Raw genomic sequence first — 27854 nt, forward strand, 5'->3', positions numbered from 1 at the left:
TTTGCTTTAGCGCGCAAGTGCCAGGTAACTTAAGTGCAATGTGTTACAGGTAACTTAAATGCAAAAACGACAAACAGTAACTTTCTTTCAAGTGAAACAAGGAAATAAGTACAGTAAGCAATGCAGATATCACTAGTGATCCACAGAAGCACTGAGAAGCCGCGTATTAGGTGGAATTAGCGTTCCAGGGAAATAACAAGCAAACAAACAAACAAGCATATAAACAAAGCTAGATTCAGCAGGCCTGGATCTAGTCTATGCTACAGCAAACAAGGTGTACCAATTTCAGTAAGATACAGTTTAAATATTCAGGCACTATAAACCTTTAACCAGAAATTCCCAGCTCAGAAGGGCAGAGTCCAGCCTCTTCTCCCACAAGAGTGTAGACCACGAACCTTCTTAATGTAAAACAACTGTCCTGAAGCCCAAGTGCCTAAACCAGAACTAATACACTTTAAGAATAACAGACACTGGGCTCTCAGTCAGCAGTTCCCAACTTAGAAGGATGAAAGCTACCTGTCCTGCCACCACAGTGCATGCCACAAACCTTCCTAATGTAAAACAACTGGTCTGAAGCCCAAGTGCTTAATCCAAAAGACTTAGAATGATAGCTACACTTTAATCAAGTTACTACCAAGCAGTAATAAATACAATTGAATACTTTAGAGAATGCCTGGATTAGTGCTCAAGTTACACAAACAAAGCTAGATCCAGCAGGCCCGAATCCAGTCTATGCCACAGCAAACAAGGCGCACTAACTTCAGTAAGAAGCAGTTCAGATATGCATGCACTATAAGCCTTTAACCAGAAATTCCCAGCTCAGAAGGGCAGAGTCCAGCTTCTCCTCCCACAAGAGTGCAGACCACGAACCCTCTTAATGTAAAATAACTGGCCTGAAAGCCCAAGTGCTTAAACCAGAATTAATACACTTTTAGAATAACAGACACTGAGCCCTCAATCAGCAGTTCCCAACCTAGAAGGATGTAAGCTACCTGTTCTGCCACTACAGTGCAGACCACAAACCCTCTCAGTGCAAAACTGGTCCGAAGCCCAAGTGTTTAAACCAAAAGGCTTAGAATGAGTTACACCAAGCAGTAATAAATACAATTGAGTACTTTTAAGATGATGCAAAAGTAAAATAAAGCCGGTAGAAACACAAGTACAGTAAAAGCAGATGAAATTTTTTTTTTTTTTTCTGAACAAGTGCTGAGATCAAAGAAACAGATTTGAGTGCTGAAACTAGAAAACTGGCTAGTTATAAGAAAAAAAAACTAAGCTAGAAGGCTTCCCTCCAACACAGAAGGGCTTGGGGGCTCAGAAGCCTACAAATAGTCGATACCACTTAACAGGAAAGGCAGGAAACAAGCTTAATTTTTTTTTTCTGTTTCCCAGATGCTCTCTTTGTACACAGTAGGAGTGCCTGAAATCAGAATATGATCTCACTGCACTCAGTTGAGTGAGCAAATGAGATGGGCCCAGAAGGAGTATCCAAACACAAATTTACAAGAGGGGCGGGCAGTTTCAAGGCCACTAAGATTAACACCAAAATTCAGCAAACACTGACTAACGTCCAGTTCAGTTAATATTCCTGCAACACACAGTTAGAATCAATTTAAATACTGTATTTTTTGAAAAAAAAGTGCAGATAAAGGTACTTAAATTCTCTTATACGTCCAGTTGAATACAGCAAGTTCTTAGCCAGCCAAAGCTGAGGTTTTTAAGCAGAAAATATTTCACACTGTACCACTTAAATAGGCAAGGACAGGAAATCAAAGAATGTGGCTACCCCCACACCTGTAATTACTAGCAAATAACAAAATTCAGCAAACACTGACTAACTTCCAGTTCAGTTAATATTCCTGCAACACACAGTTAGAATCAATTTAAATACTGTATTTTTTTGAAATAAAAGTGCAGATAAAGGTACTTAAATTCTCTCATACGTCCAGTTGAATACAGCAAGTTCTTAGCCAGCCAAAGCTGAGGTTTTTAAGCAGAAAATATTTCACACTGTTCCACTTAAATAGGCAAGGACAGGAAATCAAAGAATGTGGCTACCCCCACACCTGTAATTACTAGCAAATAACAAAATTCAGCAAACACTGACTAACTTCCAGTTCAGTTAGTATTCCTGCAACACACAGTTAGAATCAATTTAAATACTGTATTTTTTTGGGAAAAAAGTGCAGATAAAGGTACTTAAATTCTCTTATACGTCCAGTTGAATACAGCAAGTTCTTAGCCGGCCAAAGCTGAGGTTTTTAAGCAGAAAATATTTCACACTGTACCACTTAAATAGGCAAGGACAGGAAATCAAAGAATGTGGCTACCCCCACACCTGTAATTACTAGCAAATAACAAAATTCAGCAAACACTGACTAACTTCCAGTTCAGTTAATATTCCTGAAACACACAGTTAGAATCAATTTAAATACTGTAGTTTTTTGCTGAAGAAGGTGCAGATAAAGGTACTTAAATTCTCTTATACGTCCAGTTCAATACAGCAAGTTCTTAGCCTGCCAACACTGAGGTTTCAAGCAGAAAATATTTCACACTGTACCACTTAAATAGGCAAGGACAGGAAATCAAAGAATGTGGCTACCCCCACACCTGTAATTACTAGCAAATAACAAAATTCAGCAAACACTGACTAACTTCCAGTTCAGTTAATATTCCTGCAACACACAGTTAGAATCAATTTAAATACTGCATTTTTTTGAAAAAAAAGTGCAGATAAAGGTACTTAAATTCTCTCATACGTCCAGTTGAATACAGCAAGTTCTTAGCCGGCCAAAGCTGAGGTTTTTAAGCAGAAAATATTTCACACTGTACCACTTAAATAGGCAAGGACAGGAAATCAAAGAATGTGGCAACCCCCACACCTGTAATTACTAGCAAATAACAAAATTCAGCAAACACTGACTAACTTCCAGTGCAGTTAATATTCCTGCAACACACAGTTAGAATCAATTTAAATACTGTATTTTTTTAAAAAAAGTGCAGATAAAGGTACTTAAATTCTCTTATACGTCCAGTTGAATACAGCAAGTTCTTAGCCAGCCAAAGCTGAGGTTTTTAAGCAGAAAATATTTCACACTGTACCACTTAAATAGGCAAGGACAGGAAATCAAAGAATGTGGCTACCCCCACACCTGTAATTACTAGCAAATAACAAAATTCAGCAAACACTAACTTCCAGTTCAGTTAATATTCCTGCAACACACAGAATCAATTTAAATACTGTATTTTTTTGAAATAAAAGTGCAGATAAAGGTACTTAAATTCTCTCATACGTCCAGCTGAATACAGCAAGTTCTTAGCCGGCCAAAGCTGAGGTTTGTAAGCAGAAAATATTTCACACTGTACCACTTAAATAGGCAAGAACAGGAAATCAAAGAATGTGGCTACCCCCACACCTGTAATTACTAGCAAATAACAAAATTCAGCAAACACTGACTAACTTCCAGTTCAGTTAATATTCCTGCAACACACAGTTAGAATCAATTTAAATACTGTATTTTTTGAAAAAAAGTGCAGATAAAGGTACTTAAATTCTCTTATACGTCCAGTTGAATACAGCAAGTTCTTAGCCAGCCAAAGCTGAGGTTTTTAAGCAGAAAATATTTCACACTGTACCACTTAAATAGGCAAGGACAGGAAATCAAAGAATGTGGCTACCCCACACCTGTAATTACTAGCAAATAACAAAATTCAGCAAACACTGACTAACTTCCAGTTCAGTTAGTATTCCTGCAACACACAGTTAGAATCAATTTAAATACTGTATTTTTTGGAAATAAAAGTGCAGATAAAGGTACTTAAATTCTCTTATACGTCCAGTTGAATACAGCAAGTTCTTAGCCGGCCAAAGCTGAGGTTTTTAAGCAGAAAATATTTCACACTATACCACTTAAGTAGGCAAGGACAGGAAATCAAAGAATGTGGCTACCCCCACACCTGTAAATACTAGCAAATAACAAAATTCAGCAAACACTGACTAACTTCCAGTTCAGTTAATATTCCTGCAACACACAGTTAGAATCAATTTAAATACTGTATTTTTTTGAAAAAAGGTGCAGATAAAGGTACTTAAATTCTCTTATACGTCCAGTTGAATACAGCAAGTTCTTAGCCGGCCAAAGCTGAGGTTTTGTGAGGGTTATATGCTCAGTAAACCTTAATGCCTTACCTTTACTTAGTGTTTATACAGATATGTAACTCTCAGGTACTTGTACAGCATACTATATGGCCTAGGAAGATATCAATAGTGTTAGGATTTGTTAGGGCCATGTAGGAACAGGGCTGTTAATTCCCCTATTTTCCCTATAAACAGAACAGTGCCTAAAAAAATAGGGCACTCAGAAAAAGACAACTGCATGTGGTGGGATATCACATCTACCCGTAAGCCCAGATTCTCCGGGGCTGAGAATGAGCTGGTACTCCAGGCCCTCCATGTCCATGGCCAGTGGCCCTTTGATGTTCATATAGCCAACCAGCTTTACAGTGACTGTACCAAGGGTGAGATTGTAAGCAGTGTGAATGCACTGGGTGGGCAGGACAACAGGTACAAAATGGTCCACTATAGGGATATAGATATTATTTGTGGGGCACAGGAATGTATGACAACAGGTTGGAGGGGGGGGTTATCATGTAAATCATCTCTCACAGAGACAGAGGAGATGTTCTTCATATTGATTACTGCTGCAGTAGTCTAAGCTATGTGGGTTGTATCATGCTTAGGATACAACAGCTTGATGGCTGTTGTATCCTGCATAAGATATAACAGCCATTCAGCTAACAAAGTTTATGGGCACCTTCCATGCACCCAAACCATTGGCCAGCTCAAACAGGTTTGGGCACCAAGCCTCCAGAGCTTTCCTGTCACTGGGAAGAGCATTTCTCTGCAGGCTTTCAAGGATCAGTGGTCGGCTAACACTGTTCCTTTGCTGGCCATATAAGTTCCCTTCAGGAAGAAACTTTCCACATTACTTGTTTAATACCACCTTTTGTGAAAAGCTACTACTTTTAAACTAGGAAAAAGTATTGTCCTTAACTTTGTCAAGTTTTGTGAATTTTAACAGGAAGCACACTTTTGTGCTAGAAAGTGATTAAAGGTTGTTTAAAACTACTTTTTTTTTCTGTGGAGGAACAGTTTATTTTGCTTTTGGAATGAAGGAAAAGTGTTTAAAGTGTATTTTGCTACCTTCCTGTTTTACCAACTGTTACCACTAAGCTTCCCACTGAATCTAGCACCTTTTTCTGCTTGACCATATCTACAGCTCTTTCAGAAGGACTTTCTACCAGCGCCAAAAAGAAATAGTCAACTATGCAGCCTTAGCCATCACAGCAGGGTGGTAGTTTACCACAGCTTCAGGTGGGTGACTTTTGTGGTTAAAGCTGGTCACTCACGCCACTCATCTTTTTTTCTTTGGATCTCTCTAGTGTTGGACATACAGCCACCATGGACCAGGAGCTGGCCACGTCTTCTGCAGCAGTTGGGGTCCCTTTATTGAGCAAGGGAAAGCAACGTTTGTTGACAATGGGAGAAGGGTCAGGGATGTACCCCTGCTTAGCCAGAATGTTGTGCTAATCTTGGGGAAGCTGTTACTGGCAATACTAGATCTGTGTGCCCTAACTATCCTGTTAAAAAGAGACCAAAAACTAAACCGTTAGCTTCTCCTGTTTCAATTTCTCTGGGCAGAAGTAATTTATTGAGCTTGGATCAGAGTTTTGTGTGTGCTATTGACCTTTTTTTGTAAAGTGGTTTCTGGTAAAAGAAAAAAAGGGTTCCTCTTTCCTTGATGAGGTTCAAAATTTGGAATCTATAGGGTAATGTTAAGGGACAGATGCATTCTTTTCTCCTGAGGTTTCTGATTCAGATTTTGAGGAGATTGTGGTATCCAAAAGTCCCCTTTCAGGATTGTCTTTCTCTAAGACTTTCCAGCATGAGCCATTGTTTTTAGTGGAAGAACACTGTGGTTTCTTAGACCCTTAGAAAATGTTATGATTTGCAACAACTGGAATTTCCAGAACCCCCACCCATTTCCCTCGTGCTTTCAGTGTTGGAGGATGTGTTTCTTGCAGCCTGTGGTTTCCATGACAGCCAATCTACTGTTCCTAAGAAAGCAGAGTGTACAAAGTTTCTCAGTCTTTCAAGTTTTTATACACTAACCCCAGACCTCACCCAGCAGCTGTAACTTTAGCCAGTCTAGCTGCTGCTAATCATTTTGTTAATTTTAATCCTGACAAGGATGGTACAGCTATTGATATTTTTTTGAAAATAGTGTAAGTTTCTGTAACTTTGATTTTTTTTAGAATTCTGAATTGTCAGGTGCATACGTTAAAGCTTATACTGACTGTGATGGCATGAGGAATGTTTTGTCTGCTGTTTCATTTTGTGAGGAAAATCTGCCTTGTGTAGTTTAGTTTCTTCTATTTCTCAGGACACTGCTCATTGTTTGAATTGTGTGTGCTTCCATGGCTGTTACCATAGTACTGTTTTGAGGAGGTTTGACTGGCTGCATTATCAGGGCTTACCAGACAATGTCAAAAATGAAAATTTGAATTCTCCTTTGGATAGAGATTTAATTTTTAGACCCTCTGTGCATAAGTTATCAAAACGTGTAATGAGAAAGATAAGCTAGTTCAGAGACTGTTGCAGATTTTTCATCCCTCCTTCTCTAATTTTTCAAGGGACTTTCTCTTCCCTTTGCCCAGTTTTGGGAAAAAACAAAATAATTGCTTTCAGAAGAATGATGGTAGGCAAACATTTAAAAAACAATGACAGAGATGTTCCAGAAAAAAAGCAAGAACCTTCCCAGAATGATGGGCAGCCAAATCAGGCAAAATGACTCTATAATGGATTTTGTCTACCCCCTACCACCACCCTGGTAGTCCATTACCCCTTCAAGATAGCCAGAGTGTCCATATCTCTCTCTGTCTGTGGCAACAGATTATATCAGACAAATGGGTCTTAAATGTGACCCATGTAGGATATAAATGGCAGTGGGAGGAAATTCCTTCATTTTCACAGGACTGTTCCTCATCCACCACGCAAAACCCTTCTCTTCCTTTCCTTTCTGTCCTACATCATATACTGTGTCTGAGGTTAAGAAGCAGTACCTTCTTCCCATTTGGGGAAAGGATTCTATTCAAGAATGTTTTTAGTGCCAAAGAAAGAAAGAAAATTTCTGGAAACCAGTTCTGGATCTTTCTTTAATGAATCAGTTTGCGATAGTGCCCATTTCAAAATCACTTCCCTTCACCTATCCCAGTATATATTCCTCACTACACCACAGCTGTCTTACAAGTCTAAGCACCTTGTAGTACCCTTCTCTGTGTTCCTGACTATACCTAGGATACACTAGCCTGCTGACCTTCTGCAGCTTTCTCACACTACTAAACTCAATTAATTTACCTGCTTCTTTCTCCCTTACTACTGATTGTCTTCCTTGGCTGTCCCCTCTCTTGTCTCTGCCCGCTCCGTTCGCCCTGCGGGCTCACTCCGCTCCCCTCCCTACCCCCAATTCCCACCCACCCCCAGGGGTCCTACATTTACCTTGCCTCTAGACACACCTCTTACCTCTTCTGCCCAATCATACTTACAGCCTCACAAATTGAGTACCACCCTTCACTTAGCCACTCGTACTTACCTACTATAACCATCCCCACCCCTCTCTCACTAACACATCTAAAATATCACAACCCCTACCTCTGGCCCTACACTCACACAGTACTTTCACCTATAACACACCAGTTAACTACATTCAAACTTACAACTATTTTTATCATGACTACAACTATCCTCCAATCACAACTAAAATTACCTATCTCCTTCTTACTACTATTCCTTCTCACTACTACCTATTTCCTAACCTCCTATGAACACACCATAACTATTTCTCTCTCACTTCCCACAAAACATACCAGTACACCTGCAACATCTCCTCCGTTATCCTTCTTTCATACCTCCCCACAATCCATCTACCTATTTGCCAAATACCACAGGCTATTACACAACAAACTACTAAAAACTAAAACAAAGAAAATAATCGATACCTTCCTAAAACATAAACTAAGAAACTATTTTACTCTACTCCATCTACTACTAGATGGTGACATACACCCCAACCCAGGCCCACAAACTACTACTACCAAAACACACAAAGATCATATCAAACCCCTCTCTCTTTCATCCACTACATCCTCTAACTTATTATCCTTGGCCCATCTCAATATACGTAGCATCAGTAACAAACTTAGTCAACTCCATGCCCTATTAGAAGTACACAATTTTGATATTCTATGCTTATCAGAAACTTGGCTAAAACCTTCAATTAAAGACATTGAAATTACCCCACCTGGATATAACATTGTTAGACTTGATCGCATCTCCAGGAAGGGAGGTGGAGTAGCTATTCTATATAAAACCAACCTGAAGCTTACTCTACTTGACCTTACCCTTACCCAAAACAATAATGCTGAAATAATCTGCTCTAAAATTCAAATTAACACTACTAAAGCAATAAACATTATCTGTGCATACCTCCCCCCTGGAAATAACATCCCTACTTTAGAACAGCTTCTTGAACAACTCTCTAATAACTTCCCTCAGGAAACACTATTCCTTGGGGACTTTAACATTGATTGGAAATCCTGTAACAATGCTAACCCTACCTCCCATATAAACCTCTATGGTTTCAAACAACTAATTGATAGTCCCACTAGAATAAATAAAAAGAGCAAAAAAGAAACCACCTTAGACTGGATTCTTACAAACTCCCCCCTTCAAACCTACCAAACTGGCATCCTTCCTGATGACCTTAGTGATCACTCCCTCACCTATGTCATTAGAGCTAAAACTAACCTAAGCTTACCTACCTCTCATAGAACACTATATTCAAAAAATAAATTTAATCCTGAACAGTTTCAAACAGAACTTTCACAATACAACTGGACCCCTCTAAAACACCTATCACTTAACAATGCTGTTGAACATTTCAACTCAGCATTCCTTGCAATCTTAAACCAACATGCCCCATGTCGTACCATTAGAACAAAGACCAAAACAGCACCCTGGCTAACCTCTAATACTAAACAAAAAATTATACTCAGAAATAAATTTTGGAAAAAATGGCGTTCCTCTAGAAACCCAACAGATCATCAAACCTTCAGAGAGCTCAGAAACAAGACCAAAAAAGCCATCCTTTCAGATAAAAAGAATTATTACTTTGAACTCCAGCAATCCACCAAAAAAGAACCAAAAAAGTTCTGGTCCACTGTCAATAATCTAATTACCCCAGGCAAAGTAGTAACACCCAACCCACAGAATTTAGACCCTGATAATCCCTCTTTAATAGCCAACAACTTCAATACCTTCTTTACTACTTCCATACAAAGTCTAGCTAACCACTTATCTCCTGATGCTTCTCAACTGCTTTTAAATAACATCAACAACTCCCTTCTTCCCCTTCAACTTCAACCCATACCCACCTCCTACATACAATCTCTTTTACAAAAACTTAAACCCACTACCCCCTCAGCAGATAAGCTTCCTGCTGAATTCCTTCAAGTAGCAGCTAAAGCTATTGCCTACCCTGTTTCTATCCTAATAAACAGATCCATAAAAGAAAGTACTTTCCCAGCAATCTGGAAAATATCACACATTATACCCTTACACAAAGGAGGCAAATCCACTGACCTTTCAAACTTTCGCCCTATAGCACTATTATCTCCACTAGCTAAAATCATGGAAAAATGTATACATAAACAGCTACTTAACCATCTCCTTCATAACAACCTACTAGCTAATACTCAACATGGATTTAGACCTGCACATAGTACTACCACTGCACTACTTTCTTTTACCAACACCATCAACTGTAACCGTAACAACAATAAACTAACCTCTTCTCTTTTCCTAGACCTGTCTAAAGCCTTGATATGGTCAACCATACACTTCTTTTACACATATTAAAATCCCTTGCCCTGGATTTCTCTTCCTTAACCTGGTTTTCATCCTATCTTGAAAATCGACAACAAGCAGTGCTATGGAAAAACTCTCTATCTGCTCTACTACCTGTCTCTTTAGGAGTACCTCAAGGATCTATACTAGGCCCACTCTTATTCTCTATCTTTATTAATGATCTCCAATCATCTATCCAAAACACTACCTGTATACAATATGCAGATGACTCTACCATCATTTGCACAGCTTCCACTCAAACTGAACTCCAGTCACTGACACAATCTACCTTTTCTACCGTTGAACAGTGGTTCTCAAAAGATGTGTTCTCCTCAACCCCAAGAAAACAAAACTATTACTATTCTCACCTACCCACAAATCTTCTCAACTAAACTTCACTATTACTGCAAGTGATAATTCCCTCATCTCCCCCGACTCTTCTACCAAACTGCTTGGTGTTACTATTGATAATAATCTTAGCTATGATTTTCATATCAATAACACTATAAAAGCAGTTAATAAAAAGATTGGTTCACTGTATAGAATTAAACCCTTCCTTACACCAGAAGCACGAACCACCTTAGCACAATCACATCTTATCTCAACCCTACTATATGCCTCCTCTATTTACACTAATCTCTCTAAAAGCAATCTTAGGAAACTGACTACATCCTACCATAATATAGCTCGTTTTGCCACAGCATCCCAGTATAGAACTCACCATTGTCTAAACTTAAAACACTTACACTGGTTGGAACTTCCTAACAAACTTATCTATCAACAACTCTTAATAACACATAACATTCTATATCAACCAGCAAAGACACCTGCTCTTAGTAACCTCTTGACCCCCTATAATAACTTGAAACAACTGCGTTCCGCCGAAAAGCTACAAGTCAAAACAACTAGAATTACAAATTCTGCAGGTAACTGCCTTTTCTCCAACTCAGTAGGCAAATTTTGGAATAACCTCCCCTCACACATTACCTCTCTAGCCTCCTTTCATCTTTTTAAAAAACAACTTCTTTTACATCTGAACAACTTCTGGCTCTGCTCTTGTACCAATCCAGACTAATCTACTATCTTCATTCTACTATCATATTTCCTCATTTCAAAACTGCAACCTTTCTCAATGATCACTAATAACTTAATGAAAGACTGTTACAAAAAAAAAAAAAAAAAAAAAAATAGCACTATATGTTTTTTATTACTTGATCTAGACTAATATGTATGCATTAGTGCTCACTGTCTGTGTCACAGGCATTTATTGTAAATGTTTAATTTCTATAACCTTGCTTTAATCTGAGGAGCTTTTCTCCCCGGGCCTCCACTGAAAATGGAAATTATCCAGCTGGACTAGCCCGGTCAACAAATGTAAAATAAATAAATAAATAAAATTTTACTACTCAACCTGTTACCCTTTCTTCCTCATTTTATTTATTTATGTTATAACCTTAGATTTAAAAGATGCAGCCATCATATTCATACTGATGCAGACTTCAGGTTATTCTTAATTATGTATCTGAGCACATTGTCAGCTTTATGTCTTACCCTTTAGTTTATAGACTGCTGCACGGGTGTTCCCAAAGTGTCAGGCTTCTTTTATAGTCAGTTGAAGACTACAGGATGTCCACATTTTTCTTTATTTAGACTACTTGCTTATCTTTGCAGACTCTTTTTCAAAGTGTCAGTAATTTCTCACCCTGGTAAGAGGTGTCCTACAAAGGCTGTGATTCCGACAAAACATTCAAAAGTCTATTTTGACTCCATCACAGATGACTGTTTCTGGGGTGCCTGTTACTGTAATTTCCAGTGGGTGCAGCTAAAGTTTTTTTTTTTTTTTTTTTTTTTTTTTGATAAAATCAAATTATATTCACATTTTAAACAAATTTTCATATCTCTGGAACCAAGTGGGTTACTAAAGAAATGTAAATAGCAAATTCTTCAGCATTAACTATTTTTATATTGGCAGCATTCTTTAGGTTCAAAATCTTAAACTGGATTTTTTTTAAGTCACAGTTAACATTGTAACAACTACATTTGTAATATTTTTAAAAACAGCTTACAGTATTACACCAATCGTTAAAATTACACACACTGTCAGCAGCATTTTGTTCATCCATCTGGGAGCTTTTATATGAGAATTAGCAGTTCTGTCTGTGCCGTTTGCTTGTGGAGATGATATTTAGAGACATTTGAAATTTGACAATATAAATAAATGTTATATGAACAATTAATATATTTCTCTGCAGTAGACAGAGGCCAAGTATTTGTGCATTTGTATTGTCCATTATGTTATCTTTATGATGAAATATTTCAGTAATGTGTATGCAGCATGGTTTTGGAGTTATTAATTTAGATATCAATAGGCAATATTAGACACTTATGGGTGTCAGTAGGTTGCACCTAGAGAAATGCCTGGAGGTGTCAATAGGCTTAAATGAGTTAAAGGTAGTACCACCTCTACAGATTCCCACAGTGTATTGCTGGATGTTGTGGCAGAGCTGGACATACCGTAGAGAGTATCCACTGAAGATGCCCCAGGTACAGTGGATATAAAAAGTGTACACACCCCTATTAAAATGCCAGGTTTTTATGACATAAAAAATGAGACCACAATAAATAATTTCAAAACTTTTCACACCTTTAATGTGACTTATAACCTTTACAATTCAATTGAAAAGCAAACAAGTCTGTTAGGGGAAAAAATATAAAAAAATAAAAAACGTACAATAAGCTGGTTATGCAAGTGTGCACACCCTTAAACAAATACTTTGTTTAAGCACCTTTTGATTTAATTACAGCATTCAGTCTTCTTGGGTACATACCTGCCATCGATTAAAGATACCCTGATTAACCCCAAATAAAGTTCAGCAGTCCTTGTATGATTTTCCTGACATTTACTCAGTTGCCTGCTACAGCAAAAGCCATGGTTTGCAGAGAGCTTGTAAAGCATCAAAGGGATCTCATTGTTGAAAGGTATCAGTCAGGAGAAGGGTGCAAAAAAATTTCCACAGCATTGGATATACCATGGAAAGCAGTGAAGACAGTCATCAAAAATTGGAGATATATGGGGCAACAGTGACGTTGCAAAGAACTGGACGTCCCTCCAAAATTGATGAAAAGACAAGATGAAAACTGGCCAGGGAGGCTGCCAAGAGACCTACAGCAACACTGAAGGAGCTGCAGGAATTTCTGGCAAGTACTGGTTGTGTACTACATGTGACAACAATCTCCTGTATTCTCCATATGTCTGAACTATGGGGTAGAGTTGCAAGACAGAAGCCTTTTCTTACACAGAAAAACATCCAAGCTTGGCTAACATTTGCAAAACAATACATCAAGTTTCCCAAAAGCATGTGGGAAAATGTGTTATGGTCTGATGAGACCAAGGTTGAACTTTTTGGCCACAATTCCAAAAGGTACCTTTGACGCAAAAACAACACTTCACATCACCAAAAGAACATCATCCCCACTGTGAAGCATGGTGGTGGCAGTATCATGCTTTGGAGTTGCTTTTCTTCAGCTGGAACTGGGGCTTTAGTCAAGGTGGAGGGAATTATGAACAGTTCCAAATACCAGTCACTTTTGGCCCAAAACCTTCAGGCGTCTGCTAGAAAGCTGAAGATGAAGAGGACTTTCACCTTTCAACACGACAGTGACCCCAAGCATACATCCAAATCAACAAAAGAATGGCTTCACCAGAAGAAAACTAAAGCTTTGGAATGGTCCAGCCAGAGCCCAGACCTAAATCCAATAGAAAATCTGTGGGGTGACCTGAAGAGGGCTGTGCACAAGAGATGCCCCCACAATCTAACAGATTTGGAGCACTTTTGCAAGGAAGAGTTGGCAAATATTGCCAAGTCAAGATGTGTTATGCTGATAGACTCCTACCCAAAAAGACTGAATGCTGTAATTGAATCAAAAGATGCTTCAACAAAGTATTAGTTTAAGGGTGTGCGCACTTATGCAACCAGCTTATTGTACGTTTTTTTTATTTTTTATATTTTTTACCTTAACAGATTTGTTTGTTTTTCAATTGAATTGTGCGGGTTATAGGTCACATTAAAGGTGGGAAAAGTTTTGAAATGATTTATTGTGGTCTCATTTTTTTTTTATATATTACAAAAACCTGGCATTTTAACAGGGGTGTGTACACTTTTTATATCCACTGTATATACACCCAGTTCAGTGTATCAATACATTCAAGTCCTCTTTACCCCTTAGTCAGTATACGTATTCATTAAACTTGCCTGACATACGATATACAGGTACCACTGGAGATCCAGCATGTACTACCATCTGCACAAGGTATTGCCAGGGGTATTAGCTTTTGTCATATTTATAATAGTATACATACTGGTTGCATACGTAGTTGTGGTGCTGGGTCATACTTGCAATGAATATTTTGTAGCAGCAACCACAATAAAGGAATATCCAAGCAGCAACCACAATAAAGATGGTCAGATTATATTATGATAGCTTTATTACATGGACTTCTGTCTAGCTCCTCAGCTCAAAAGCCTTTACAGACCATCCATATAATCCTGACTATCTTTATAATGAATATTTTGTACTCTGGTGTATTCACAGGTGATTCTTTGTCTGGCACCAGCACTATGGAACTGCCTCATCTGATGTTGAAGGATCTTTAGTCTCTAATAAAGATAATGGGGATGAGCTGGCACAGTCTGGGGTTAGAGTTTGTACTGGACAAAAAAAATGTGACCAACACATCCTCAGCCCTGACCTTTTGAAACAGTTTCTGTATTGCAGATACCCAAACTATCCACATATTAGAGATAGGTCAGGGTGATGGGGACACTGTTGATCAGGGAAGTAGGTTGGCCCCTCAGTAGACAACTGTCTGACTCTGCCCCTAACTTGGACAGAGAGGTCCATGTAGGAGGGTTTGATATGATGCTCACTGGAGACATTATTGCTGCCTTCCCCTGAGGTATTTATGTCAGTAGCTCCAACCCAATATATGTGCAGCCTCATCAAGGAGGAATTAGCTAGTGCCACCACAGCCATGGCGGTGATGGTGAAGATGATCTGGGGAATGCATGCCCTGAATGTGTGATCTCTTGGATAGACTGAATTCACACATTAGGCAATATTAGATGCCTATTGGTGTCTGTATGATGCAGCTAGAGAATGCAGCGTCTTCTCTGGCTTGCTTGCCAGGGGCAGGGGGCCATACTTGAGCAGGCCATTTGCTACAGCCACAGGTGTTCGCCAACATGTCTGTGATATCTGAGATTCCACTTCCACAGTGCTAGCAGTTCCATTGCGACATTTACCGTGGTGATGTCTACTGCCAAAGGAGGCCATTTCTGTGGTCATGGCCATTGTCATGCTGATGCATCTCCTAGCAGGTATTGCTGGAGGTCATGCAGCACACCAACATCTTGCCAGGGTTGCAGTACATCTGATGCAACCCTTGGCAGAGCCAGCTTTTGCGGCCGGAGTTGTATATAGGATGCTAAATATCTGCCATGCATGCCTTGCACTTGTTCAGTAGAACAAGCCACTGTGCTATACTTGCTGCTCAGTTTGTGTCCCTGCACACACACACACACACACAAAATCACCACTACAGCTTTCTAGTACATCTCTTACCTCTGCTGACCCTATCCCATCTTGACAGTAGCACCACCCCAATACCATTATTGACACTTCACATGAAAACACCTTTTTTGCATCCTTCACATTGCCAGTCACAAAATTCACCCCAGTACTCCCTTCTCCATCTGTGCAAATAATAATTGTGCCCTATCCTTTGTACATTACTTATGTTGCTTATATCTCGCACACAGAGTAGTAAGACTATGCATGGATAACTAATTTTTGGTGTAGTGCATCAACTTAACTCTTTTATACTTATATTGTAAACCTATATGCAGTCCACTGCCTCTTTGCTAGGGACACAGCGTATTGTGCCCACCTCCGTGGTATTATCATCCACTGCTCTTCCTCTTGACTCCTCAGCTACACTGCCTGTTGTAGTGGAAACTGCTGGCCTTGCATGAGCCCACCCTGCTTTAACTGCTTTTTAAGTATGATAGATTACATACACAGACATTGTTTTTGCACATGTGGCAGGATCATACTGAAGTGCACTACTGGATGTATCCAGACAGAAAGTGTGCCTTCAGCAGCCCAAACACACAGTCACTAATGTTTCTGGTTTGCTGTATTGTACAACTGTAACAATGTCTGTTTGATTTTGTGGATTTCTTATGTTTAATAGGCAGGGTTCCAGTTATATCCAGCATCACCAGCATGATGCCGCTGTGGAAGTTAATCCTCACAAATCGCTGGTACAGGTCACAGGTAAGCCATATGAGGGAGTCATGATAACTGTCCAGGTGGCCTGCACACACATGGTAGACGATACCCTGTCCATTACAGACCAACTAGCAGTTGATGGAATGATGTCTTTTGCGGTTCATGTACCTCCTCATCTCACCTGGTAGGGCCTTCATTTCAAGTTGGGTGCAGTCTGCGGCCCTCAATATCTTGGGGAAATGGGCTTTGTCATAGAACTCCTGCATGACATTGACTCTTTCCTCTGTAGTATGTGGAAATAACATATCCACTCCCACATGCTGAAGCATGGCATCAAGAAATTGATGGATTATTCTTGAGAGAGCTGTCATAGATACCCCACTATGTCCCCAGTAGGTTATTGAAAGGTCCCTGTAGCTAATATATGTAAAGCTAAAAAACCTTTCTAGTCACTGGGATAGTTACTGCATGCCTCTCATTGACCTGCAGATGAGGCAAACACATTTCCACAGTTTGCTGAATGGTATCCATATTAACAATATACCAAGCCACAATGTCTGTGTTGTTCAGGTCATGAAATGTTGAGTGGTTGGATGACCCTGCTCCTCTGGAGGGGGGGGGGTGACATTGCTCACCATTGGGCATTGCTGCTAGAGTGAGAACCTGCTGCACATGCACATTTACTTGTGACAACTCGTAATATTAATCCACAATCTACTCAGACTGAACATGGGCATATGGCAGAGTTCAGATATACAGCTGGTGTAGAGCCATCATGCAGCTTTTAGACATTTGTTCCTCCTCATGGCAGGAATCAACTTGTGGGATAAGGCCAGTTTAATGGTCTAGTGTGAATGTCTGCCCTCTCATGTTGAAGCATCCACCGTCCTTGAGGCATCTCACTGAAAACCGCTCTATTGTTGCCTTCTGCAGTTAGGTTGCCTGTGAATGCTTTGTCAACCTATTTGCTGTACACAGGCAGAGACTGCTCAAAGGCTCATTCTCCATGGCTACAACACCTAGTGCTCTTGCTAGGTGTAATGCAAGTTGTAAGCCAGAGGCACCACTTTTATCCCAAGATAGGCCAACCGCCAGTGGACTGCTTATTGTTATTGAGTCGGAGGCATTGCTTTATCCTTCTCCTCTATGCTGATGGCCATACTGATAAAACATTTAAAGTATTCTCTTTTTTTACTTACCTTTTTGCATTACTGCATGTCGAGCCTTTTACACTATGATGGATTTTCACTTCTAATGTTGTTGATGTGTTTCATGTTTTATTACAGCCTTTCATAAAATATAATTTTTCCTTTGCTGACACCACAATAGCTTTCATTGACATATGGTGAGCTTTATCCCTCAGTGATTGTAATTAACGGATAACATAGAAATGCATCCACAGACTATAATGGATGCACCACTGCACATGCATGGCAGTGCATCACCTGGAGTCTGTGTGCACTCAAATATTGTTCCATTGGTGGCATCACAGAAAGATAATATTCATTTATGTTAATAATATTTTTATTAAGAAATAGCCTACATAAAACAGGAATGGCTGAGGGGAAAATGCATCACGGTACTCAAGATACCAAGTGCTGTGATGTTTATACAAACTCCTAAATACTTTAAAATAGGTAGATTGAATAACTAAAATAACTGCAGTCATTTAAATAAAATATAGTTATCTGATTCTGTTTTAAGATTACCTATCTGTTATATATAGATATTACTTACATAGGCTAATTATTTGTATTTTGTTTAATTTTCTTTTTCAGAGAAGCAAAGGCTATAGAACTTTATAGGCAACTAAAGGCACGGCCTAAAGGTACCGTATGATATTTACATTTTATTTGCTCATGTTTCTACTAAGACTGAAATCACGCAGGTGTAAATGGGCAGTATGTAAATGGTTTAAAAATAGTGCAGAATGTACTAATCAGTCGGATGGAAGAAAATTAAGTTGTTGAAGAAAATGTGCTTGGCTGTGAAATAGTAAGATGGTAAGAAATAATCTTGTCCATTTCACGGTGGTGGCTGTAGTATAGGAAATTGAAATCTTCCATTGACAACACAGATGATTCTAATGTTTGTAGTGTGTCATAAGGAAATTGTTAGGATGTGATGAAGTGGGTGAACAGAAGTAATTGGTAAATAGGAGGAGATGCACTGAGATGATACAGTAATGTATTGTGCAGAAGTGTAGGAAGGTATTGAATAATCAGGTGTGCTTTGACAGAGAGTTGTCAAAGATTGTGAAAATTCTGATAAATGATCACAGTGAAAGACAGTAGTTAAACCATCAAGTTGGTAAGCAGGAGAATTTGTAGAAATGTTAATTGAGATGGCACAACAGACTACCTAAAACCTTCAAGTAGTCCTGTTTTTAAAATCTACATTTCAACCCTGTTGTTGCTCTGATGAAGTCTCAGTTATTTAAAAGGGCAGAAGCTGTCAAAAAATGCTTGTTTTAAATTGCTTACATGACTTCCAAGGTGACTGTACACTGATCAGCTGCTTAATTTCAGCTTTCCCAGTGTGAAAACATTAACTGAGAAGTAAAAGCCAGTAATATTGTCATCTTTGGTAAAATTCTGTTACTGGCCAGTAACTACATGACGTGGAAGCAAAGAAGTAATTTAGAGAACGTGAAAGAATATCAACTAGAAAAGATGAAGAGAAAAGCCTGGCTGGGAAAAGTTCTGCAGCTGTTCAGCAAAACACATTTCAAGCTTCAGCTTTGGAGCAAGAGATGGCTTCCATTAAAGAGGAAATAAATCAATCAAATGTATTCAGAGGTGATCAAAATAAATGAAACACTGAAGAAATATGTCCACTCAAATAAAAGGCTTGAAAATAGAAGAAGCTTTAACTGACTCTTCAGATGAACTGATGAAACTTCAAAAATCGGAGGCTGAAATGAAGCAAAGGCTGGCTGAGTATGAGTCTTCTCAAGATGAGCTGTTTTAAAAAATGGTAGAGTTAGAAAACGGCATGCAGAGAAAATTTGAGATGTTCTGCTGTACCAGAGAAACTGGAAGGAACAGACTATGTTAATTTTATGAAAGCACAAATAAGCAACTGGACTGGTATTCCACTGCAGAAGTTTTCATTGAAAGAGCATATCAAGTGTATGCCCTAAACCTGGCCATGAGATTGCAGCCAAGACTTAGATTAGTAAAGATGCAGTCAAAGGAACAGAAAGACTAGATACTCACAAAAAAGTGGCGGAAAGGAAAAGTATTAAAATTGGAGACAACAGAGTGTTTGAGGAAAATGATTATTCACTGTACACCAAGCCGAAGAGAAACAGTTATATCCCATCAGTCAAGGAATATTGAGAGGTAGTTGTGATATTCAAGCCACTGTATCCAGCTGTCTTCAGAATATTTTTTTTTCCCTGGGGGATCAACTTCATTTTTGGATACAAAACACACTAATGAGGAAATAAAAAAAACTTTGTCCAACAAAAAGTGAGCCAGCACACAGAAGGGGACTCTGCTTTTCATTCTTCTGACAATAAAGTTAATTGAGAGAGTTTTCCAGTGAAACATTTTCCAGTGTACCAAAGGAAAATGCTTAAGAGACAGAAAAAAGTATGAGCTGACTAGAAGAATCAGGGGTGCATTGGAAATGAACCAGAGTCGGATGTTAGGAGATTGACATGAAAAGGAATAAAACTAGTAACACTGAAATTAGTGAATAAATAGGATACTATAAAGCATCAATTGCATTTGTGAAAAGTGGCTTTGCAAGCAAAACTGGCTAAGAAAGACTGGACTTTTGTTTACTTTGTTAAAAGCATGTACCCAACATTGTCATTAATGTTTAGAAGGGCACTAAAAGGAAAACAAAGTTAAAGTTAACAGTAAATTATTTTTTTCTGTTCTTAGTATTTGTATAAAACATCTCATGATATATACTGTTTGCTATATAGTCACAGTTTTATGTAGTATGTAGTTAGTTTTTTTTAAATGTTGGGAGTCTTTTGGGACCTTTCTTTGTGTTAAAGTTATTAAAGTAAAGTGCTTTTTTTAGGTCTAAGAAATATAGGCTTTACAGTGTAACAAGATGAAAAGCTGGACAGAAGTAAGTTTAAGTTAATATGCTGTGATTTTGGCTTCTGGGGTGGGGCTGAGGTGCAAGTATGCACTGCTTATATTATATGTAGAAGCAAGATAATTTATCTTATTTTTAACTAGGGTAGATGTCTAGATAAATGCCCTTGGCTTAAAATGTAAACAAGTGTGTTTTGTAAACAAGTAGGCTTAAAAATAAGACAAAATGACGAAAGCCATAAAATGGTAAGATGTTTGCATCTGCAAATATACTAGTTTGCTTTTTCCATTAAATAAATGCTCTCAGTGAGCCTCGAGAAGTCTGCAACTGAAGCTGTTGTACATTCTATTCTAAGTAAAATTTACAAAGATTCATTCATACACTTGCAGAGTTTTTCTCATTGCTGACTACTTTTACATAGAGATGAGCTGTTTGCAGGTGCAAATAATTAATCTTGAGAGTTCTGAGCATTCTTTGCTGAAGGAAATGCAAAATGCAAAGGAACAATGAGAAGCAATTCAGTGAAAAATACATTTTGAAATTATGGGAAGTGAATAAGAGATAAGTCTCCCTTGCAGCATTAATATTTTAATTCATTTACTAGAACAATGTGTAGTTTAGTTTTATTTAAAGGTAACTATTGCACTTTTTCTTAGGACTAAAAGTTAATGCTTTCTGAAAGCATGCAAGCTGGTTTTTCATGCTTTCTGAAAGCATGCAAGCTGGTTTTTCACATCTGGGAGGGGAATAGAGATAAAAGAACAGACAGTAATCATTGTAAGTTGAAACACGGGCTGTGACATGTTCTTTAGCATGCTAGACAAAAACCTGAGTTCACCACCATGGCTATAAAATTCTTCCTTTATTGGAGTATTAAAACCAGTAAATAGATAAAATCAAAAGTTCCAGGTTGTTGGTTCAAAGTACAATAAGCGCTTTTGGCAAGGTTGCCTTCTTCAGATCATAAAGTACTTTGAGTTTGGTGAACTAGATATATTGGTATTAACCAATCAGTTGATTTTTTTTGTGAGACTCGCCTTCATGTTATCCAATCAAATTCTGTCCAATAGTCTGAGTAAAAAGGAGGCAAGCCCCTATGATTTAACCAGTAGTTCAACGTCTATCTTTTCAGTATTGGTTTTAATGGAACCATTGCATTTAAACCTGGATATCTTTGTGCCTTTAGATTCATAATCCACTTAATTTCACAAGTTTATCTGCCATTCTGTACATTGCCTCCTCTTATATTCACAGGAAAAAGTTCTGTAACTTGGAAACGAAATGTATGTGTTAGGAAAGCTATAATATGTCCAGCTAGACTGTTTTTATTGTCTAAATGTGAAATATTTCTTGGGTGTCTTAAAACCCTGTCTTTAAAACGCTGGTTCATTTTCCCCACATAAAAAGCTTAGCACTGTTGACAGGTCACCAGGTAAACTAAATGTTGACTATTGCAGGTAGCTGAAACTCGAAAATGATAAACTGTTCAAGTGATGGGATATGTAAAGGAATTATTAGTGTCAATATGTTGACATGCTTTACATCTTCCACACTTGTGTACCTTGTTTATTTGCTATTCTTATTAGGAAAGCCATCCTTGTTACAAAGTAACCTTTTTATGTTCTTATTTTTTTAACACAAACTTGAGATGTTCCCCCACAATGTTTCTGATTTTCTCATCCTCCACAAGGATCGGACAAAATTTCTTGATAATGTCACAAATTTGTTTGTACTATACATGAGTATACAATTCATCTGGTTTGTTCCTTCTTGTTTACTGTTTTTATTTACATTTTCTCCCACCAATGTATCTGATCTATGAAAATATGGACATCCTTTAGTAGACCTCAGTAAACCTGGTTGGATTCTCAAAGTAAGTTCCTTATCCCTGTAGCCTCTGGTTTTGCAGATGTTCACGTAGCAGCATACATTCCTTATCAAAGGTGTCATCTTCTGTACACAATCTTGACAGTCGAATGATCAGATTTTCCATAACATTCTTGAAAGTAAGGATAAAAGAAAAAGTGGAGTAAACACCTTCTAACAAAGCAACAAGTATAATAACAGGAAAATTTAGCGTATAGAAGGTGAACAAGGCAGTAGCATCCAAAAACACAAGTAGTCGGTGCAGATAAAGTAGTATTCAGTTCTCTCCACCAATAAACCACTCGCAAAGCGATACAGCTATGGTAAAAAAGAGACAGCTTTATTGAGTAGCGAGATATTATGTGAACAATAATAACTTCTCTTCGTTGCCTTTCCACAGCATAAAAATATAGTCCACGGAATGTCCATAATAAAATACATTGTGGACCCAGGGGTTGGTTTCATTCAGCACCTTCCTTGTTTCCCAGTGTGCAAGTACCAAGTTAGAATAACTGTTTGCACACAGGGTGCCCATGGCCACTCCCCATGTTTGTAGGTAACATGTATCACCATATATAAATATGTTGTTGCCCAATTTCAAATCAAGCAAGCTACAAAGCAAATCTGTTTTGTATCCCATGCTCGAAGAAAGATCTGTAATGGCTTCATTTCCATATTCATGTGAAATGACTGTGAAATAAGTTAACATCCATAGTCACCAGTAGCAGCTCTGCAGTGGATTCCATCATTTTTGTCTTCTCAAACAATTTATTCAAGAAGCTACCTGTATCTTTAATTACCATGTCCACTCTTGCTAGTAGTTGTTTTAACTCACTTTCAACAAATATGGACAAGGGTTCAGTCACCCATCCTCTTCCCACCACAGTAGGCCAAAGTGGGGGGGGGGTTCACAAGGTCCTTGTGAATTTTAGGTAGTCCACTTATAGCTGGAATCATTGGATTGGCTACCTCAGAAATGTCAAAAAGTTCTTTTATTATTCTTCTTTCCATTAATAATTTGTATAAGGTATCTTGAACTTGTGTGGTCATCCTTTCCTGCATACTTGTTAAGTACATACATCCTGCAGCTTCAACAGCATTTTTTTGTTTATACCATTCAGCATCCATTACTATGATGGTGGCTGGCTTTATTGCGATATCTTCTCTTCCTTTGAGTTGCATTAATGCTTCCTTTTCCTGTTTTGTCATACTGTAAAAATGACTTCCACTAGTACTACTTTTTTCTCTTAATTTTCCCACTTCATTTTCACATATACGAACAAACATCTCAACAGATGGGTGGTTCACAGGCACAAAAATACTTTTTTTTTTTTTTTTTTTTTTGTATTTATTAGGCTGCCGATTCCCTTCATTCCTGAATATAGTTTTTAAGGTTACGTTCCTTCCAAACAACTTAATGTCTGTAATAAATTCACTTATGTCCGAGTGTAAAGACAGTATAAAGGTAAGCCCTTTCTCTAAAATTTGAATGCTGTTTTTATGCAAGGCTTTCTGTGATAAGTTCACAATCAAATTTTGTTCCTTTTTATTTTTATTTCATAATTGGGTTTTTTCTTTTTCCTTTCCTGGCTAGAGGTTCTGTTTCTTTGTATAGTCTCTTTCACAGGTATGGGAAGCTGATAGAAAAAAGGAGCATGAAATCCTCCTCTTTTCGGTCTAGTGCCAGTTGAAGTACTGGCTACCGGTTCAATTCTAGTAGACTTGTTTCCAAAATTGGGTGTGTTACCATTGGATTTTATTACTTCTTGTTCCCTTAATGAGTCTATTCCCTTATTTGTAGGTTCCTTACTCAAATTAATGGATTCAGTATGTGTCCATGAGTCAGCTGTATTTGAAGAACGTTTATTAAAAGCTTTACTGCTGTTGCTTCTATCTTCTCTAGGCCATTCAAATATGTTACCATCTTTGAAATCTCTGAAGTCCCATGACAGCGTCTTCATTTTTGTGTTTTTAGTCTACTATCGTATAAGTATTAAGCCTCTGTTGCAGCATTTCAAGTTTATTTAAACATCCTTCTGTTGGTTCCATTTTTTCTAATTCCATTTGCCTAGTTTTAATTAGCTCTGCTGTATGCTCCTCTTCTGGTTTAAAATGGTCTATCAGCAGCCTGTAGCAAGAAAGATAACCAGAGATCCTGTAGAGGTTTTAGAGATATTTTGTAAATGTTATGAAAGCTTGTATAAAACCTAGAAATATGGAAATGAAAGTGCACAAATGGAAATATTTATGGAAGTCTTAATTATGCCAAGGTTGGAGTTAGATATTTGAATGGATATTTTCAGAGCTAAACAGTTAAGGTTTCTATAAAAAAGCAGAAGCAAAAAGCTGTCATTCAAAGTGGAAATGGATGGTGAAACAGGGAAGCTCAAGAAATAAAGAAAGGCTGATATTTTGGATGCAGATGTTTAAGGAGACTAACAGTAACCATACAGAATATTATATATTCTAAGAACCAAGCCAAAACAGGAGTGGAGAAAGGAGATTCTGCTGATAGGGATGACTGCAGTTAGGGATATAGACAATAGGCAAGAAAGGGTGGAATTGATTGGCAAAAGCTGGCAGAAGAAGAAAGGTACTGGAGCAAATAATTAGAGAGGGAGCAGTAATAGAATGGAAATAGGCCAAGAATTTATTTGTAGTGCAGGCTAGAGATTGCCTTCCCTATCAAGGATTGATATCCGAGAGTATAGGCAAAGAGAAAGAAATAGGGGGATCCTAAGTGAAAGATCAGTACTGGTAGAGTTTTTAGCAGAATCTAGAAGTGAAGCTGCTGTTAAAAAAGAAATAATTAGAAAAAATTAGTAGAGCATATAAAATATTGCATGCTAACTATAACAATCAATCACAGGAGGTTAGAAAGGATTTGGAAGATAGATTGGATAAGCAATTCACAAAGAAACAAGGGGGGATATATGTATGTATGTCTCCCAAATATGCAACAAAGTCTAGAAGATTTAGGATCTTTGCTTGGAAGTATTTACATAGGTATTTTTATACCCAATGTAGACTCCAAAGAAATTTGCCTGAGGTAGACAGCAAATGTTGTAGGCGTGATGAGGAAAAAGAGGTAATGAGGAATATATTTTCTGTTAGTGTATTGAATTGGCAGATTTTATAGATTCCTTCCAGACTAGTCTATAAGAGGTACTGGGTGAACAAATTGGTGTAGCTTAGGAAATGATTTTTTGAGCTATGATACAAAATCAGAATTGTATAGACATAGTAAGGCATGGCTGGGTCTAATTATGGAGACTGTCAAACAGTTACTAGAAAATGGAATTCAAAGTCAAAACCAACTATACTAGAGATAGTGAATGTAGTAAATAATTGGAATTGGGATCTTTAGAAAAGGGTAGGAACAAATTACACAGAAAAAATGGGAATTGTGGGAATAGTACATGCAGAGGAGGAATGAGGTTTAAAAGAAGCTATGTAATGTTTAAATGACAATGACTGGATAGATTATAAGTGATGTATTAATGTTTGCAACTAAAATTGTGTCTGTATAGTTTGTGATGTATAATATTTGCAACCAAAGTTATGTCTGTAGAACAGAGTGTGTGTGCTGTATCTTTAAGAAGTGTTTCAAGGACTGAACATTTATATAAATACTGAGTACATGCTGATCTCAGTCCCATGTTGAGAGTGCAGCCAGAGAGTGAGCATGTTTGAGTGTAATAGCTAAATTATGTCATTCAAATTAACTTTTTTATATTTAAATAAGAGTGCATTTGTAACTTGTGTTGTCTGATGAAGTTTGCTTAATGCAATAAACGAAAGCGCTCACATTTACATTTATTTTGGTTTCCAGTGTGGTTTTTCTTCCGTTTTGTGTTTTTTACAAGTTTGTGTCTTATTAGCATCTGGTGTGAGTGTAATAGCTAGCTTGTATGCAAGTTACCTGAATTAAAGTTAATAAGCCTCAATCCTGATGTGCTTATACATAATAAATTTGCTTGAACAGCATCCACAAAGTCTCATCTATTGTATCCTGACTTAGACAAGTGACATTGGTGTCAGAACTAGAGTTTCAGAGAGTGCTTTCCAGAGCTACGACGTGCATGGTGTTAACAGTGAAGGTAAACTAAGAGAAACAAGCATGAAAAAGAGCCAGAAAATAATCAATGGTAATGAAAATTTGCACAAAGTTTATTTTGTAAAAAAGATAAAACAGAGCATTACAAGGGCACAAACCGCATTATTAAACAAGCGAGAGACACAAACGGTTTGTTGATTAAACAAAATGTTTAAAATTAAGAGATTTGGTAAAATGAGCATTGGAAAAGTAGATAAGGGGTTTGGAATTAACTCTAAATTGCAAAACTGGCACGTTTAGAGTGAAACGAGCAGAAGAAAAGTATAATGGGCATGGGAAAAGATTAAACAAGCAAAACAAATATAATAAGGGCAAAAAAGGGCACATTAAGAGCAAATAAAGCAAGACAACTGCATGTTTTGGCATAAGTACTACTTTGTATTGTATTCAGGGCATAACTAGAGTTATTCGAAGTGTCTCAGTGTGTAAAAGTGCTTGCAGTGTGTGTTTAGTACTACGCATATATTCTGAAGAGATTATTTGTGTGCAAAGTGCAACTATTTTGTGAAGTACAGTCAAAGTACAATTATTTTGAAAAGTTTCTTGTGCTAGGCATGTCTGTTTGCAAAATGCCGCCATTACAGAATGTTTCTTGCACTTAAAGAATTATCTAGCAAAGTACCGCCATTTTGGAGAAGTGTCAGTGTGCTGTGTACTGTTTCTGAATGAGGTTATTTCTTGCAGTACAGTAATTTCAAGAGTATTCCAGTGCCCAAGAGACTTCTTTTACAAAGTTCAGTTATTCAGAGGCTAGTTGTACTGTTGGGCATAGTTATGAATACTGTCATAAATTTCTGGCATATGCATGTGTGTGTGTCTCTGTGCATATTTGTAAAATCCTTCACTGGTATGTGTTAATATGGCAGATGGATTTCAAAAGCCCTCACCACTTGTATTTGATCAGAATATTGCAGAGAATTGGAGCTTATTCTGACAAAGATGCATGCACCAGGGAATTCATTTTGCTAAACCTAGCGGGGGTCAGAGGCCATTGAAAGAGGGCGTTCATTTGTGTATATACCAGCAGTATATGAGGGAGAAGGTGAAAACTGCCATATTTGTACAGGCTGAATCAAGGGAAGACCCTGAGTGTTTGAAGCACAAATTCAGAGAAATGTGTAGCCCCCAAACAAATATTACATTAGAGAGGCATTTGTTTTACAGAAGAGATCAGAAACCAGGGGAGACTTTTGCAGCTTATATTACTGACCTGAGGAACAAAGCTAAAATGTTTTGATTTGCTGACTTAAAAGATGAGTTGGTAAAGGACAGGCTTGTGTGTGGTATTAATAGGGCTGCTGTGAGAAAGATATTGCTTTGTGGCAGTGATTTAATGCTAAGCAAAGCTGTTGAGATTTGTCAAAAACATGAAGTTAAAGAAAGTTGCACAAGTGTCCTTGCAAGTGATAAGAGTATGGTCTTGGCAGGCTCCAGAGCAAATGTAGACAACATGCAACACATGGCAGACAGAAGCAGGCCTAAGCACAGCCCCTGCAGGTTCCAGAGGAAACCACATAGTTTTCCATCAAGTTCTAAGACTAGTTCAGTTAAAGGAGC

The 27854-nt window shown here is 38.0% G+C and overlaps 1 protein-coding gene across 3 annotated transcripts in view; it reads left to right on the forward strand.

The window, feature by feature from the left end:
* CHUK (component of inhibitor of nuclear factor kappa B kinase complex) overlaps positions 1-27854 on the forward strand; it is a 1226492-nt gene that overhangs the window by 885809 nt on the left and 312829 nt on the right. For all 3 annotated transcript variants that reach the window (XM_044056797.1, XM_044056796.1, XM_044056798.1), the window contains exon 17: positions 18034-18083. In XM_044056797.1, coding sequence (XP_043912732.1) covers positions 18034-18083 — 50 coding nt within the window. The remainder of the gene's footprint in view (positions 1-18033; positions 18084-27854) is intronic.

This window comes from Protopterus annectens, chromosome 14.part0 (genome assembly GCF_019279795.1).
Source record: "Protopterus annectens isolate FY-2018-M chromosome 14.part0, PAN1.0, whole genome shotgun sequence".
Lineage (NCBI taxonomy): Eukaryota > Metazoa > Chordata > Ceratodontiformes > Protopteridae > Protopterus > Protopterus annectens.